Below are 14,284 nucleotides of genomic sequence, written 5' to 3'. Positions count from 1 at the left end.
TGGGGAAAGAATGCTAGTGGTACAGGGTTTCTTTCAGGAGTTATAAAAGTGTTCTAGAAATAGATAGCAGTAATGGCTGCACAAACTTATACTAAAGATGCTAAATTGTAAACTTAAAAAGGTAAATTTTATGCTATGTGAATTGTAGCTTAATTTTAAAAAGCTAAACACAGTATCACAGCATATTTGCCAAAATAGAACAATAGTTATTGAAATTATGATAAAGAAGGCTGAGTACTATTATTCAATAAAAATGTAATTATCAAGAATGTCAAAAATGTATAAAAGTTAATTATATAAACATTAAAATTATACTTATAATGCATCTGTATAAATGTGTGTCTATCCATTAAAAGATAATGTACACGAAAGAAAAGAGTAGTGTTTTACTATTAGGCATGTCACATTTTTTGTATTTCCAAAATTTTTATATTCGAGTAAAATTTTAACCTGTAAAAAAAATAAAAAATCCTTTGGAATCTAGGTAAGAATACTAAGTTGATTATAATTCGATGAAAATAAAATTGATATGATTTGATGCCAAATGACAATTAGATAATACATTTAAGATACTCTCATAAACAAAAAATAAATTATATAAAAATGTAAGCTAAATAATTTATCAAATAAAACTGTCATTCAAGTATATAGTCCAGAGATAACTGCTATGAACATTCAAGAAATGAAAGAATATATTTCCTTGGATCCCCCTTCCTGAATCCACTAGAAAGTAAATGTAGTACAACAAAAACGATAGGAGAAATTTGGCATAGTACTGGCAGTGAGCCTTGAATATATTAGCTTTTTAACTAATATTGAAGAATGGGAAAAGTATAATAGATTAGAAAGCTTATGTACTTGACAATGCAGACATAGTACTGATGATGCAGATAAGTACTAGTACCAAAAATATGGTGTTGGGTGTGGAGTGGGAGAGTACATGCAAAATACAATAAGAATACAAGTATAAATCAGGAATAAAACAATATTCCTTAATTAAATGATAGGAAGATGGAATGCAAAGGCAAGAAATCTTCCTAGCTGATTTTGGTATTGCTCATAATAAAGATCCAATACACATTATCTAAGAGAGAGAGAAGTAAGGTATTAGTAGTATCATAAACTTTAAGTGTTAAAAAGGACAGCAAATAATGTACATAATACATATGTATAAATGTATTTAAATATAAAAGTGTAATGAAAATGAGACTTTATGAGTTTTATTTGTAATTGTAAATGGGCTTAAATCATCAATAATAAAATAAAGTGAACTGAAAAAATATGTTGTATACATCACACAAAGTGATTCAGAAAGTTTTAATTTAAGGGATGGGCAGAAATATACTAGGCAAATGAATAGAAAATACAGCAATTGTCATGACCTTTGTATCTGACAACGCAGAATTTTGATCAAAAAATATGGAGTGACGCAAGTTTAAATATTTTATAATAGTAAAGACTACTATATAAAATAATAGTATTGCAATTCATAACATTTATGCTCCTAATTACAAGGGACCAACTTTGAGGAGATGAAAAGAGAAACAGAAAAATCTACCAAAGGTAGGTAAATTAACAGATTTCTCTCAATCTAATAAAGATTGAAAGGAAAAAAATTGGCTGGGCGTGGTGGCTCACGCCTGTAATCCCAGCACTTTGGCAGGCCGAGGTGGGTGGATCATGAGGTCAGGAGATCGAGACCATCCTGGCCAACATGGGGAAACCCCCTCTCTACTAAAAATACAAAAAATTAGCCAGGCGCGGTGGTGGACGCCTGTAGTCCCAGCTACTAGGGAGGCTGAAGCAGGAGAATGGCGTGAATCTGGGAGGCAGAGCTTGCAGTGAGCCGAGATCGTGCCACTGTGCTCCATTCAGCTTGGGTGACAGGGCAAGACTCCGTCTCAATAAAAAAAAAAAAAAAAGAAGAAAAGAAAGGGAAAATAAATTGGTAAAAACATATAGTGAATCTCAGTCACATAATCCATGAGGTAGATCTTACAGATATTAAACTCTTAACCAAAATATTTCATAGGTCTAAATAATATGAGTCAAAAGTAAATCAAAATACAATTAAATCTAAAAGTTATTGCAAGTCTGTAATCCATACTTTCCCATAGGGAGTAAAGGAGAGGCCCCCAAAGAAAGGAAACAGGCGACCAGGTCAAATTCCCTAGCAAACATGCTAATAACAGACATTCTGGCAAACATACCAATTGACATTTGTTAACTGGAGAGTTCTTATCAACAGAAAGCTTTTAGCAGGATGTTTTTGGCTGTTTGAATTATAACCATAAACAAACCTGAACCTATGTGTTTATGGGATATGGCTCCCTGAAAAACATCATGTTAACTATTAAACTACCTTGATAAAAAATGAAGCTGTTTCATGACTAGAGGGCAGTCTTCTGAATTAGTCGCATGGCTGCACATACATGCTTAAACACATCATTCTTTAATCTGGAGCAGAGCACATCCAACCAGGAGAGACAGGACGTGGAGAACTGTTCTGATGGTCCCATATGTCTCCCTGCTTCAAATGTACTTGAGAATTTCCTGTAACCTTAAAATTGTTAGCAAAGCTACACACTTTATATGAGTCTGATTTGATTTGACCCTCCAATCCTTTTTATTATCTCTTTGTTATTTCAAGGGAAACTTACAGCTTGAGATAACTATATTAAAAAAGTAAAAAGTCTGAAAATTAGTGATCTAAGTAAACAAATTTAAAACATGTGGGAGAGCAAACACAAAGAAAGTAGAAGGAAGAGAAGGAAGGTAATAACATTCCAAATTAATAAAACATAAAGCAAAATAACAAAAAAAAACCTAGAGATAATCAAAAAGTTTTGATCTTAGCAATTTGAAAAGTTTAACACAAATGAATTATCTCTGGTAAGATTGTCAAGACTAAACAGAGGAGAACCAGAAGAAACAAATACAATATTATGAGTGTAAAGAAGAAACAACTGCATATAGATATAAAAATAAAGACTATTATTAACAGTATTGTACCAATACATTTAATATTTAACCAAACAGATTTTTAAAAGAAAGAATTATAACTCACTAATCAATAGTGAATAGAAGATAAACATAAAACTTGAATAGTACTAAGGTCAATCAAAATTTTGTATCAATAATTATATCCCTCCAAATTAAGAGGTAATTTTAGCCAAATATTCCAGAAAATAATAATAAAAATGTTATCTTTTTTTGAAGAACAGAAAATAAAGAAGCACTCTATAATTCAATCTTGAAGTTATAAAACCCTTATTACCAAAACAAGACAAGAAATGTTCAGAAAACATAGGGGCCAATGTTACTGAATAAGAAAGATGCAAAAATCCTAAACAAATGATTATGAAAAAAGATCTAGAAATATATTATATTACAATAAAATTTAAAATATTGTTTGTCCCAGGAATGAAGTTTGTTTAAAAATTTTAAGTCCATGTACGCAAGTCATTAAATTTAAAGATTAAAGGAAACAAAAGTCCAGAAAAATGTTAGTAGATGTAGAAAAAGCATTAATAAAATTCACAACAGGTTCACAATTTATGGAAAATTATAAAGAACAATCTTTACCAACCATAAAAACTCATATTTAATGACAAAACATTAGAAGTCTCACTTTAAAAATCATGAATAGTAAGATGTGTACACATTTTAGCCACCTTCATTCAACAGGGTGCACATAAAAAGAAATCAGCCTAGTGATAGAGAAGGAAACAGAAAACAATTACATTGAGAAGAAAGTAAAAATTAAAACATATCATTTTCAAATGATTTAACAAACATTAGTGAACTAATAGGAGAGTTAAACTTGTTATATGAAATAAAATATATAGAATTGTATATGTATTATATTAATATTTATATGTAATATATAAAATTAAATGCGATTTGGAAGAGATGAGTGAACACCAGGTTCTATTCTTTAAGCCAAATTTTAAGTGCACAAATATATAATTTTATCAATATTCTTTAAACTTTACATGTATTTTTCAGATATTTTTACACATGCAAAGTATTTTCTATTTTAAAATATCAAAATACTATTCTGTAAAAAAATTCACTCTCTGCCTGTTATACAGAACACATGTTATGGAAAAGATACATTAGGAAAACCTTAATAAATAAACGCACTATCGGTATTTCGATACAAATAAATGTGATGCTGCCATGAAATGCAGTTTTGTATTTAGAGAAAATACTGCCTGCAAAGCCAAAAATTATAGTTTGTTAAAAGGTCCTGTTAATTGTAATAAAAATTGTTATCCCAAACAGAGCTAAACATTTGTAAATGTGAGTCATCTGAAAATACTATTGGTCAGCTTGTTTAAGATAGATTGGCTGTAACTTTACAGAACAATCTGAAAAAGATTAGTAATTTATGGTTTCTGTCAACTGAGGACACAGAATAATCACCCATTTGTTTTTGGAGACAGGGTCTTGGTCTGTCACCCAAGCTGGAGTGCAGTGCCACATGCAACATTTGCTTCCTTGGTTCAAGGGATCCTCCTATCTCAGCTTCCCAGTAGCTGGGACTACAGGCGCATATCAGCAGGCCTGGCTACTTTTTGCATTTTTTTGTAAAGACAGGGTTTCATTCTGTTTCCCAGGCTGGTCTCTAACTCCTGGTCTCGAGTGATCCACCCGCCTCACCCTCCCAAAGTGTTGGGATTACAGGCGTGAGCCACCATGCCTGGCCCCATTATTTTTAGAATAGTGACAGCTTCCATATGACTGTAGTAGTTACATCATGAACAAAAGAACATCAAAAAATGATTTATTTTGGATACTTTTTAAAGTGTTATTATGTTGAATGTAGTTTCACAGAAGTTAGTAAATATGACCTCCCACTGTGTTATTGTGATAGAATTAATGACAAACTTTTTCAAAAGTTAGTACATAAATAGGTTGAGTACATTATCCAGCAAAGATGGACTTTGGACTTAAAAGTTTAAAATATTCGAAGACATAGTAATAAACACTGGCAACAAATACACAGGATTGATAAATTCCTGTGGCTTAAACACAGACATTTCAATGCTTTGCTGGATTAGCTGAATGTTGTTTATAACGGTTGGTTGTCTTACATACAGAATAGGAAGTTTGATGATGGTGTGAAGCCAAAGTGATAAAAGTAAATTTTAACTGATAATCCCTATCGATATTAGCATTCCAAATACGGTTTTTAATGTCACTTAAATACAAAAATCCTAAATTTGCTAACCAGGCACATTTTAAAAGACAATGTATTAACTATATTATTTTCCAAAGTGTTAGCCAAATAGACATATTTCCATTTCTTATGCCTTTACAGAAGACTATATCACAGAAGACTTACATTCCATTAAATCATGTGATATATAGTTTTATCTGCTATATATATCTATTGCATCAAACGACTGTGGGAGGCTTAAGTCATGCTTAATATGATTAACTTTCTAGCTTTTGCTTGCAAATGAGTATAGACTGAATCATTTTCTTTTCCAATTAAAAATAGGCTTTGTCAAGTCATTCAAAGGAAAATCATCAGCTCAGCTCTTGGAAGTCTTGGAACAAACTATTAGTCTTTTTAATTCACATTATAATCAACCCCAAAACTTTCAGTAGTTCTTTCAACTATTTAAATATGAGTTATACACCTGTACGATTTGATTACTCTGTTCATTCCAAATTGTGTTTTTAGGGAACTTATTTTAAATAAATAACTTGTTCCATGTTACTAATCTGAGATTGGGATCAATTTCCAGAAATAAAAACAAGCTTTTGCTTAAGCTTTACAAAACAAACCATATAAATGAAAATGAAATAACATTTTTTTCAATTAATATTGATAGAAGAAATAAAGAGCTGCAAACCAAGGTTTTTCAAATATTTAGAAAATATGTGGTGATGAAATAAGATTCTAACCCAAGGTTAATAATTTTAAATAAAATCCATTGTGTCATGACCTCATCCACGTTTGGAATTACTAAATGACTGTTTTCAATTATAACCCTGAAGAAAATTGTAGTAAGTTGATTGCAATAATAACTCCAATAATTTTCTCCTCCCAGCATTCATTTTCCTTTGCAATGTCACTGCATCATCTTCCATCAAGAGGTAGAATCTAATCTCCTACCCATAGATCTGTGCTAGTTCTGTGACTTGCTTTGATCAATAAAATGGATAGTGCACCAGTTCTGCGCGTTGGCCTGAAGAGGCCTTCTGTGCTTCTGTCCCTCCTCTTGAAACTGCCAAAACCCAGAGATCAAGCCCCTTAATAGTATGCTGGAATATGAGAGACAAGCGAGTGCAGAGCTGAATCAGCCTAATTTTCCCAGCCAAGACCCTAGACCTGTAAACAAGCTCAGCCAAAATAAGTAAGATCAATAATGGTACTGAATTAACCTGTGGCTTAGTGCAGATGCTTGAGTGAGCTGTACTGAGCCCACCTGATATCAGCAGAACCATCCAGCAGACTCATGCACAAGTGAGCATAAAATGAATGTTTATGATGCTGCATGCACCTGCATTTTTTGGGTTGGTTGTTACATAGCATCAGTGCAGCAGTGGATAACTAATACAAAGACTACCTATTGTTCTCAAAGTATTCAAGGTTAAGTTCTACACCAAGGTTGCCAAATGTTTTCTGGAAAGCATCAGATAGTAAAAATTTTGGATTTTGTAGGCCAAATGCAGTCTCTGTTGCATATTCCTTATTATCTTCTTTTTTCTTTTCACAACTCCTTACAAATATAAAAACCATTCTTAATTTGGGGTCTGTAAATAAAGGGCTGCTGGCCAGATTTGGGCAATGGGCTATAATTTGCTGACCTCTTTTTATATCATGCAAAGATATGACATTGCTAACATGATACAGAATAAAAGATGTCAGAGCTCAAGATGCGAAGAAAATAGAGCAAATTAATGCAATAAAATCCTATAATTTAAAAAATAGAATTATATTAGTATTTTCATTTCTAATTTTCCATGTTTAGCTTCAGTGGTACGCTGGTAAAAGTTTAATAGGGATAAATACTACCACCAGGGCCAATTTGAAGTTACCAGTGGAATGGAATTGAGAAGAGATATATACAAGAGCTGATTCCAGCACACCGTTGTTGTACTGCTTGCCTATTTTATCACCCATAACATAGTTCATCCATAATTATAAAAGAAACTGATTATAATTCAGATAATGTGTTTTTGTTACACTGACTTACTCTTTTCTCTTAGCTCACTTTACTGGTCCCAGTAAGTTTTGGTTTTGTGACCATTATCCTGGAAAAGATTACTATCTTTGCAGTTGCTCTCCTCTGTAAGCGATTTGAATTCCATTTATCTATGAACTATTTTCAAAGAAAATCAATTTATGACAAACTTGCCTGTATTGGTTTGATCATCTCTAGTGGAAGAAGAGGAAACTGTCTCGTTTTCAGGCATAGTTATCAGAGTATTTTAAAACCTAATTAGAAAGAAAAATATTTAAATATCATGAATCTAAATTAGTTTATATTTAATTTTACTAAAAATTTGCAATTCAAGAACTGACTGTCAGGAAAAATTTCTACTATAAAAGATATGAGATATATAATATATACTCTTATATATATTATGTATCAGTACTAAATTATATGTAAAATGTAAGGAAGTCCAACAATGTACTCTTTTTCTTATTAGGACTATTATGATCTCATTCAGAAATACCAAATATAAAAATCTTCATTAAAGAGGGATCTTTGATCTTCTACTTTGCTGGTGACTTAAACCAATACCTAGGCTGACCATGAGATAATTTAGCATTGGCAATTGCAGCTATGGGTTCAAAGCCCTGGGGAGATTCTAGAACCTACGATGTTTTCATTTCATATAATAAAAGTTTAACTTTACTACCATCTCTTCTTTACCTTCCTTCAGTTCCTTTTCAAAATATTTTAAGAGTAGAGCAAAAAGTGCAATGGATTTCTATATGTCCATCAACCAATTTCAACAATTATCAATTTGTGGTCAATTCTGAATTCTATACACCCACCAACTGCCCTGTCTCCCCTACTTCTGATAATGGTTAAGCAAATCACAAGTATCATATTATTGTATCTGTAAATACTTCAAAAAATTTTTAAACATAGCCATAATACCAATAATGTAATTAACACAATTAAAGATATTTTAATATCACTAAACATCTTTTGTGTTCACATTTTTGTCTCATATTTTCTGTTTTTAAGAATGGTTTAAAGTAATAATACAAACAAGGTCCATACATAGCATTTAAGTGAAATGTCTCTTAATTATCTTTTAGTCTATGTATTCTCTATTCCATTTTTTTCTCACTGTACTTTACCTATGTAAATATCAAATATTTTGTCCTATAGATTTTTCCACATCGCTGGCAACCTCCCTGTGCTGTATTTAACAAGTTTCTCTGTTCCCTATAATTCCTGCAAATTGGTATTAATTAGAAACCTAAAGTGCTGAACAGAAAGAAAATAATTCTATAAACATAGAAATAACAATTGTCTCATTTAATTTGCAGATCTAAATCATTATAGAGTTTAGAGACTGGAAATCATCTAATTTATTTTTTGTTTGTTTGTTTTACAAGTCAGAAAATCTTGACTGAAATTAGTAAATTAATGCAATGAAAAAAGACTTCTTAGACAAAAGTGCTATGAAAGAAAACCCTAAATTCAAGCCTAGTGCTCTTCCAAATAAACCACTCTACCTCATAAAGACCAACTTTTAAAGAAAAGTTAGCTATAGAAAAGAGCATAACTAAATGTTGAAAGAATATAACAGTGTTTTATGGACATTAACTTTTTTAATTCAATGAAGATTATAGTTGAAACATATAATTTTATTTTCTCTACTACACAAAATTACCAGAAAAATTAAATAATATTAATAAGAAAATTAATTCCTCCAGTAAGATAGAACTGGGTAAATAGAAAAAAAAGTGCTTCTACTACTATTAAAAAAATCTGGTTGAAATATAATTTTTGAATCTTCAAAAAAGCATCTAAGAATTAGCAAGGTAATAAGGAATACATAGTTTCAGATCTAACAGAAGTCAAAAATCCAGAGAAGTAAGACTAACATTTTAGGCCACTTTTTCCCTAGGGGCAACATCTGACCCAACTGAGACTTTGGGCAGTACTTGTAAGGGCCACACAAAACTTTGGAAACAGAAGATGGAATCGAGACTCTGCCAAGTGTAGGTGCCCTGAGAAATTAACCCATTCCTAGGACTGAGACCCCAAAAGTCTGTATTTTAAGAAACAGAATGAAACAGAAACAAAGTCTATGAGATGACTGCCCATAGACTGAAGCCCAGCCTCAAACTACCTGGGTAATTCCAAACTTCAGTAAGGCCATTCTTGCCCATTTTGTGTGTTCACTCAAAGGTCACTCAACATACAAAATGACTACATAACCAAAATCAACAGAAACAAAAGACAACATAAACTAATCCAAAGTTACTCTAAATAGCAAAATTACCAGATAATATATCACTAGACAACTTTGCTTAACATCTTTATAAACCAATCACGTTTATAACATCAAATTTTAAAATGTCAGAACTAAAAATAATAAAAATTAATATTGTAAATTTGAAAAGCAGCCAGTTAGAAATCTGTGAACTGACAACTGCCATAACTGCAATTCTAAACTCCCTGGTTTAATTTTAATGTAGCTGTGACTAGGCTGAAGAAGGAATCAGTAAAGCAAATTTAGAAAAAAATACTACCTTGAATAAAGCATGCCATTACATAAGAACAGAACAGCGCCCTCACATCTACACATCTACAACCATCTGATCTTTGACAAACCTGACAAAAACAAGAAATGGGGAAAGGATTCCCTATTTAATAAACGGTGCTGGGAAAACTGGCCAGCCATATGTAGAAAGCTGAAACTGGATCCCTTCCTTATACCTTATACAAAAATTAATTCAAGATGGATCAAAGACTTAAATGTTAGACCTAAAACCATAAAAACCCTCAAAGAAAACCTAGGCAATACCATTCAGGACATAGGCATGGGCAAGGACTTCATGTCTAAAACACCAAAAGCAATAGCAACAAAAGCCAAAATTGACAAATGAGATCTAATTAAACTAAAGAACTTCTCTGCACAGCAAAAGAAACTACCATCAGAGTGAACAGGCAACCCACAGAATGTGAGAAAATTTTTGCAATCTACTCATCTGACAAAGGGCTAATATCCAGAATCTACAAAGCACTCAAACAAATTTACAAGAAAAAACCAAACAACCCATCAAAAAGTGGGCAAAGGATATGAACAGACACTTCTCAAAAGAAGACATTTACGCAGCCAACAGACACATGAAAAAATGCTCATCATCGCTGGCCATCAGAGAAATGCAAATGAGATCAAAACCACAATGAGATACCATCTCACACCAGTTAGAACGGCAGTCATTAAAAAGTCAGGAAACAACAGGTGCTGGAAAGGATGTGGAGAAATAGGAACACTTTTATACTGTTGATGGGATGGTAAACTAGTTCAACCATTGTGGAAGACAGTGTGGCAATTCCTCAAGGATCTAGAACTAGAAATACCATTTGACCCAGTCATCTCATTACTGGGTATATACCCAAAGGATTATAAATCATGCTGCTGTACAGACACATGCACACATTATGTTTATTGTGGCACTATTCACAATAGCAAAGACTTGGAACCAACTGTCCATCAACGATAGACTGGATTAAGAAAATGTAGCACATATACACCATGGAATACTATGCAGCCACAAAAAAGGATGAGTGCATGTCCTTTGCAGGGACGTGGATGAAGCTGGAAACCATCATTCTCAGCAAACTATCACAACCACAAAAATCCAAACACCACATGTTCTCACTCATAGGTGGGAACTGAAAAATGAGAACACTTGGACACAGGATGGGTAACATCACACAACGGGGCCTGTCCTGGGGTGGGTGGAGGGGGAGACAGCATTAGGAGATATACCTAATGTAAATGACGAGTTAATGGGTGCAGCAAACCAACATGGCACATGTATACATATGTAACAAACCTGCATGTTGTGCACATGTACCCTAGAATTTAAAGTATTAAAAAAAAAAAAATCACAAGCAGGCATAAGTTCAACACTCCTGGCCTCTACTTTTGGAAAGATGGAATAGATACACTTTTACTTATTCCCTCCTGCAAGTACAAGAAAAAACTATAGGTGCATTATATATAAAATTAACATAAGAAGGCTGAAAGGTGTAGAGAAGAAGGCAGACTGGCTAGAAGACTTGTTACCAGAGAAATAAGGAGGTAGTAAATTTCGGAGATTTTCTCTATGCTTTGTATATTTCAAACGTGAAGCAGAAGAGACCAGCAACCCAGAAATGCCAGTGGGTATAGACAAAATAAAGCTCCAACGAAAGCCTGCTTTCTTTAGCCAAGAGACCAGTAAAAGGGTGGTTTAGTAGAGAGAATACATTAAGACAATAACATCTCTACTACACATCAGAAAAAAACTGACCTGGTCAGGCGCGGTGGCTCAGGCCTGTAATCCCAGCACTTTGGGAGACCGAGGCGGGTGGATCACAAGACCATCCTGACTAACACGGTGAAACCCCGTCTCTACTAAAAATACGAAAAAAGCCGGGCGTGGTGGCAGGCGCCTGTAGTCCCAGCTACTCCCGAGGCTGAGGCAGAAGAATGGCGTGAACCTGGGAGGCGGAGCTTGCAGTGAGCCGAGAACGCGCCTCTGCACTCCAGTCTGGGCAACAGTCAAGACTCCGTTAAAAAAAAAAAAAAAAAAAAAAAAAAACAAGGGAAAAAACTGCCCTCACAAAGACTGAATCAGAAGCCTAGACTATATCTACCCTGGATAGGCTATAATGAGGACCCCAAATTTCCTACTGGGGTGGTATCAGAGGAAACAGTAGGGATTAAAGACTTTCGTCCTTACTGATTGGACTCAAGCACCACACCCTACTCCCCAACTCTCCCACCACTTCAAGGTCATGTGAAAATTATGTGGGGAGCCTGGACTTCCACCCACACCCAGAAGTAAAGAAGTACCTTTATTCTTCCCCACGGGATAGTGTGAGACATTACTTGCACCACAACCCAGCAGTAAAAAGGCTACACCACGCTCATGGTGTCAGTGGAAGCCACACAGAGAGAAGTAACTGTTTGGACGAACGGAGGCAGGATGGTGCACTTCCGGGTTCTTCTTCACCACCAACTCTTCCCGTGTGTGCGAGAATGCAGCTGACGCCCGGGAAGGTGCAGATTAATCAGGCATGCACCAGGTGATGTCAATCCGAGGAGACCAAGATTTACCTGGTGGCACCTGCGGAGCGCCCCCCCCCCTCCCCCGACATGCCCGTGCCCCGCCTATTGCCCTTCCATTCCTAGAAAAGTCGCTCCCAGCAGATGCGCCCGGGGCGGGCTTTCTCAGCCCCCACTCTTGTCGGGACTGTATTAGAAACTCCAACCCCCCCTCCCCCCCGTCCCTGAAGCTAGATGACCAAAGAATAAATTTGCAGTTTTGCTTTTAGCCTTGCCTACTCGCTGGTTCTTTTGTGCCCTCTCTGGTGGTCTTAGAAAAACAAATCAGTAACAAGGCATTCCTCCTACCCCCAGCCAGAAGGAGCTGGAACTCCCACCCTTGCCCAGCAGTAAAAGTGCAAAGTGCAAATTAAAACCATAATGAGATATCTATCTATGAAAATGACTAAAATTTAAAAAAAATAGTTGCAACATGAAATGCTGGCAAGTATGTGGAGAAACTGGGTCACTTATGCATTGCTGGTTAGAAAGCAAAATGATGTAACCACTCTGGAAAATACTTTGGCAGTTCCTTTTCTATCTAAAGATGAACTTAATAAGACTCAGCAATTGCACTCTTAAACGTATATCCCAGATAAAACTTTTCATTCAGATTGTACATGAATATTCTTAGCAGTTTTGTCGACAATAGCCAAAACCTGCACACTACCTCGATGTCTCTCAGTGGGTGAATGGCTAAACAAATTGCGATACATCCATACCATGGAATACAATCCAGAAAAAAGGAAGACTATTGATACATGCAACGATTTTGATGAACTCCACACCAATTATGTTGAGTGAAAAAACCTGCAATCTCAAAAGGATACACATTGCATGATTCCATTTATATTCATGACACAACATAATTACAGAGTGGGAGAACAGATTAGCAGTTGCCTAGGCCTAGAGATAGAGGAGGAGTAATATCAAGGAATGCTGTGGTGGGGTAAGTCTCATGATGTTGGTGATGGTATACAAAGCCACACATATAATAAAAGTTCACAGAGCTGTACACACACACACACACACACATACACACACAAATAACTGCAAGTATTACCGCTGAAATCTGAATAAGTTCCATGACCTGTATCATATAAATTTTATGGTATTACTGTTGTACTCTAGTTATATATGATGTTAGCATAACATTGGGAGCTGATAGTTGAAGGGAGCACAGGACTTTCCTGTGTATTCCTAAGCAATTTCCTATAAAGCTATAATTATTTCAAAATAAAAAGCTTCTCAAGACTGAATCAGGAAGAGATTGAAAATCTGAATAGACCCATAATGAGTTCCAAAATTTAATCAGTAATAAAAATCCTACCAACCAGAGAAAGCCCAGGACCAGAGAGATTCATTGCCAAATTCTACCGGACATATAAAGAAGAGCTGTTACCATTCCTACTGAAATTATTCCAAAAAATCAAGGAGGAGGAATTCCTCCCTAGACTCATTCTATTAGGCCAGCATCATTCTGATACGAAAATCTGGCAGAGACACAATGAAAAAGAAAAATTTCAGGTCACTCTCCTTGATGAACATAGATGCAAAAATTCTCAACAAAATACTAGCAAACCAAATTCAATAGCACATCAAAAAGCTAATCCACCACAATCAAGTAGGCTTTTTAAGTGGGATGTAAGGCCGGTTCAACATACACAAGTCAATAATGTCATTTAGTACACAAACAGAAATAAAAACTACATGATCATCTCAATAGATGCAGAAACGTCTTTTGATAAGATTTAACATCCATTCATGTTAAAAACTTGCAACAAACCTGGCATCAAAGGAACATATCTCAAAATAATAAGAGCCATCTAATAAGACAAACTCACAGTCATCATCATACTGAATGGGCAAAAGCTGGAATCACTTCCCTTGAGAACCAGAACAAGACAAGGATGCCCACTGTCACCACTTCTATTCAGTGTAGTACTGGCAGTCCTGGCCACAGCAATCATGCAGA

The 14,284-nt window shown here is 34.8% G+C and overlaps 1 protein-coding gene across 6 annotated transcripts in view; it reads right to left on the bottom strand.

Annotated features, from left to right (window-relative positions):
* CCDC178 (coiled-coil domain containing 178) overlaps positions 1–14,284 on the bottom strand; it is a 525,224-nt gene that overhangs the window by 488,230 nt on the left and 22,710 nt on the right. For all 6 annotated transcript variants that reach the window (XM_023207480.2, XM_031934542.1, XM_031934544.1 and 3 more), the window contains exon 3: positions 7,377–7,456. In XM_023207480.2, coding sequence (XP_023063248.1) covers positions 7,377–7,434 — 58 coding nt within the window. In that variant the 5' untranslated portion in view covers positions 7,435–7,456. The remainder of the gene's footprint in view (positions 1–7,376; positions 7,457–14,284) is intronic.

Source organism: Piliocolobus tephrosceles, chromosome 18 (genome assembly GCF_002776525.5).
Source record: "Piliocolobus tephrosceles isolate RC106 chromosome 18, ASM277652v3, whole genome shotgun sequence".
Taxonomy (NCBI): Eukaryota; Metazoa; Chordata; class Mammalia; order Primates; family Cercopithecidae; genus Piliocolobus; species Piliocolobus tephrosceles.
This window is presented reverse-complemented; position numbering and strand designations above follow the sequence as displayed.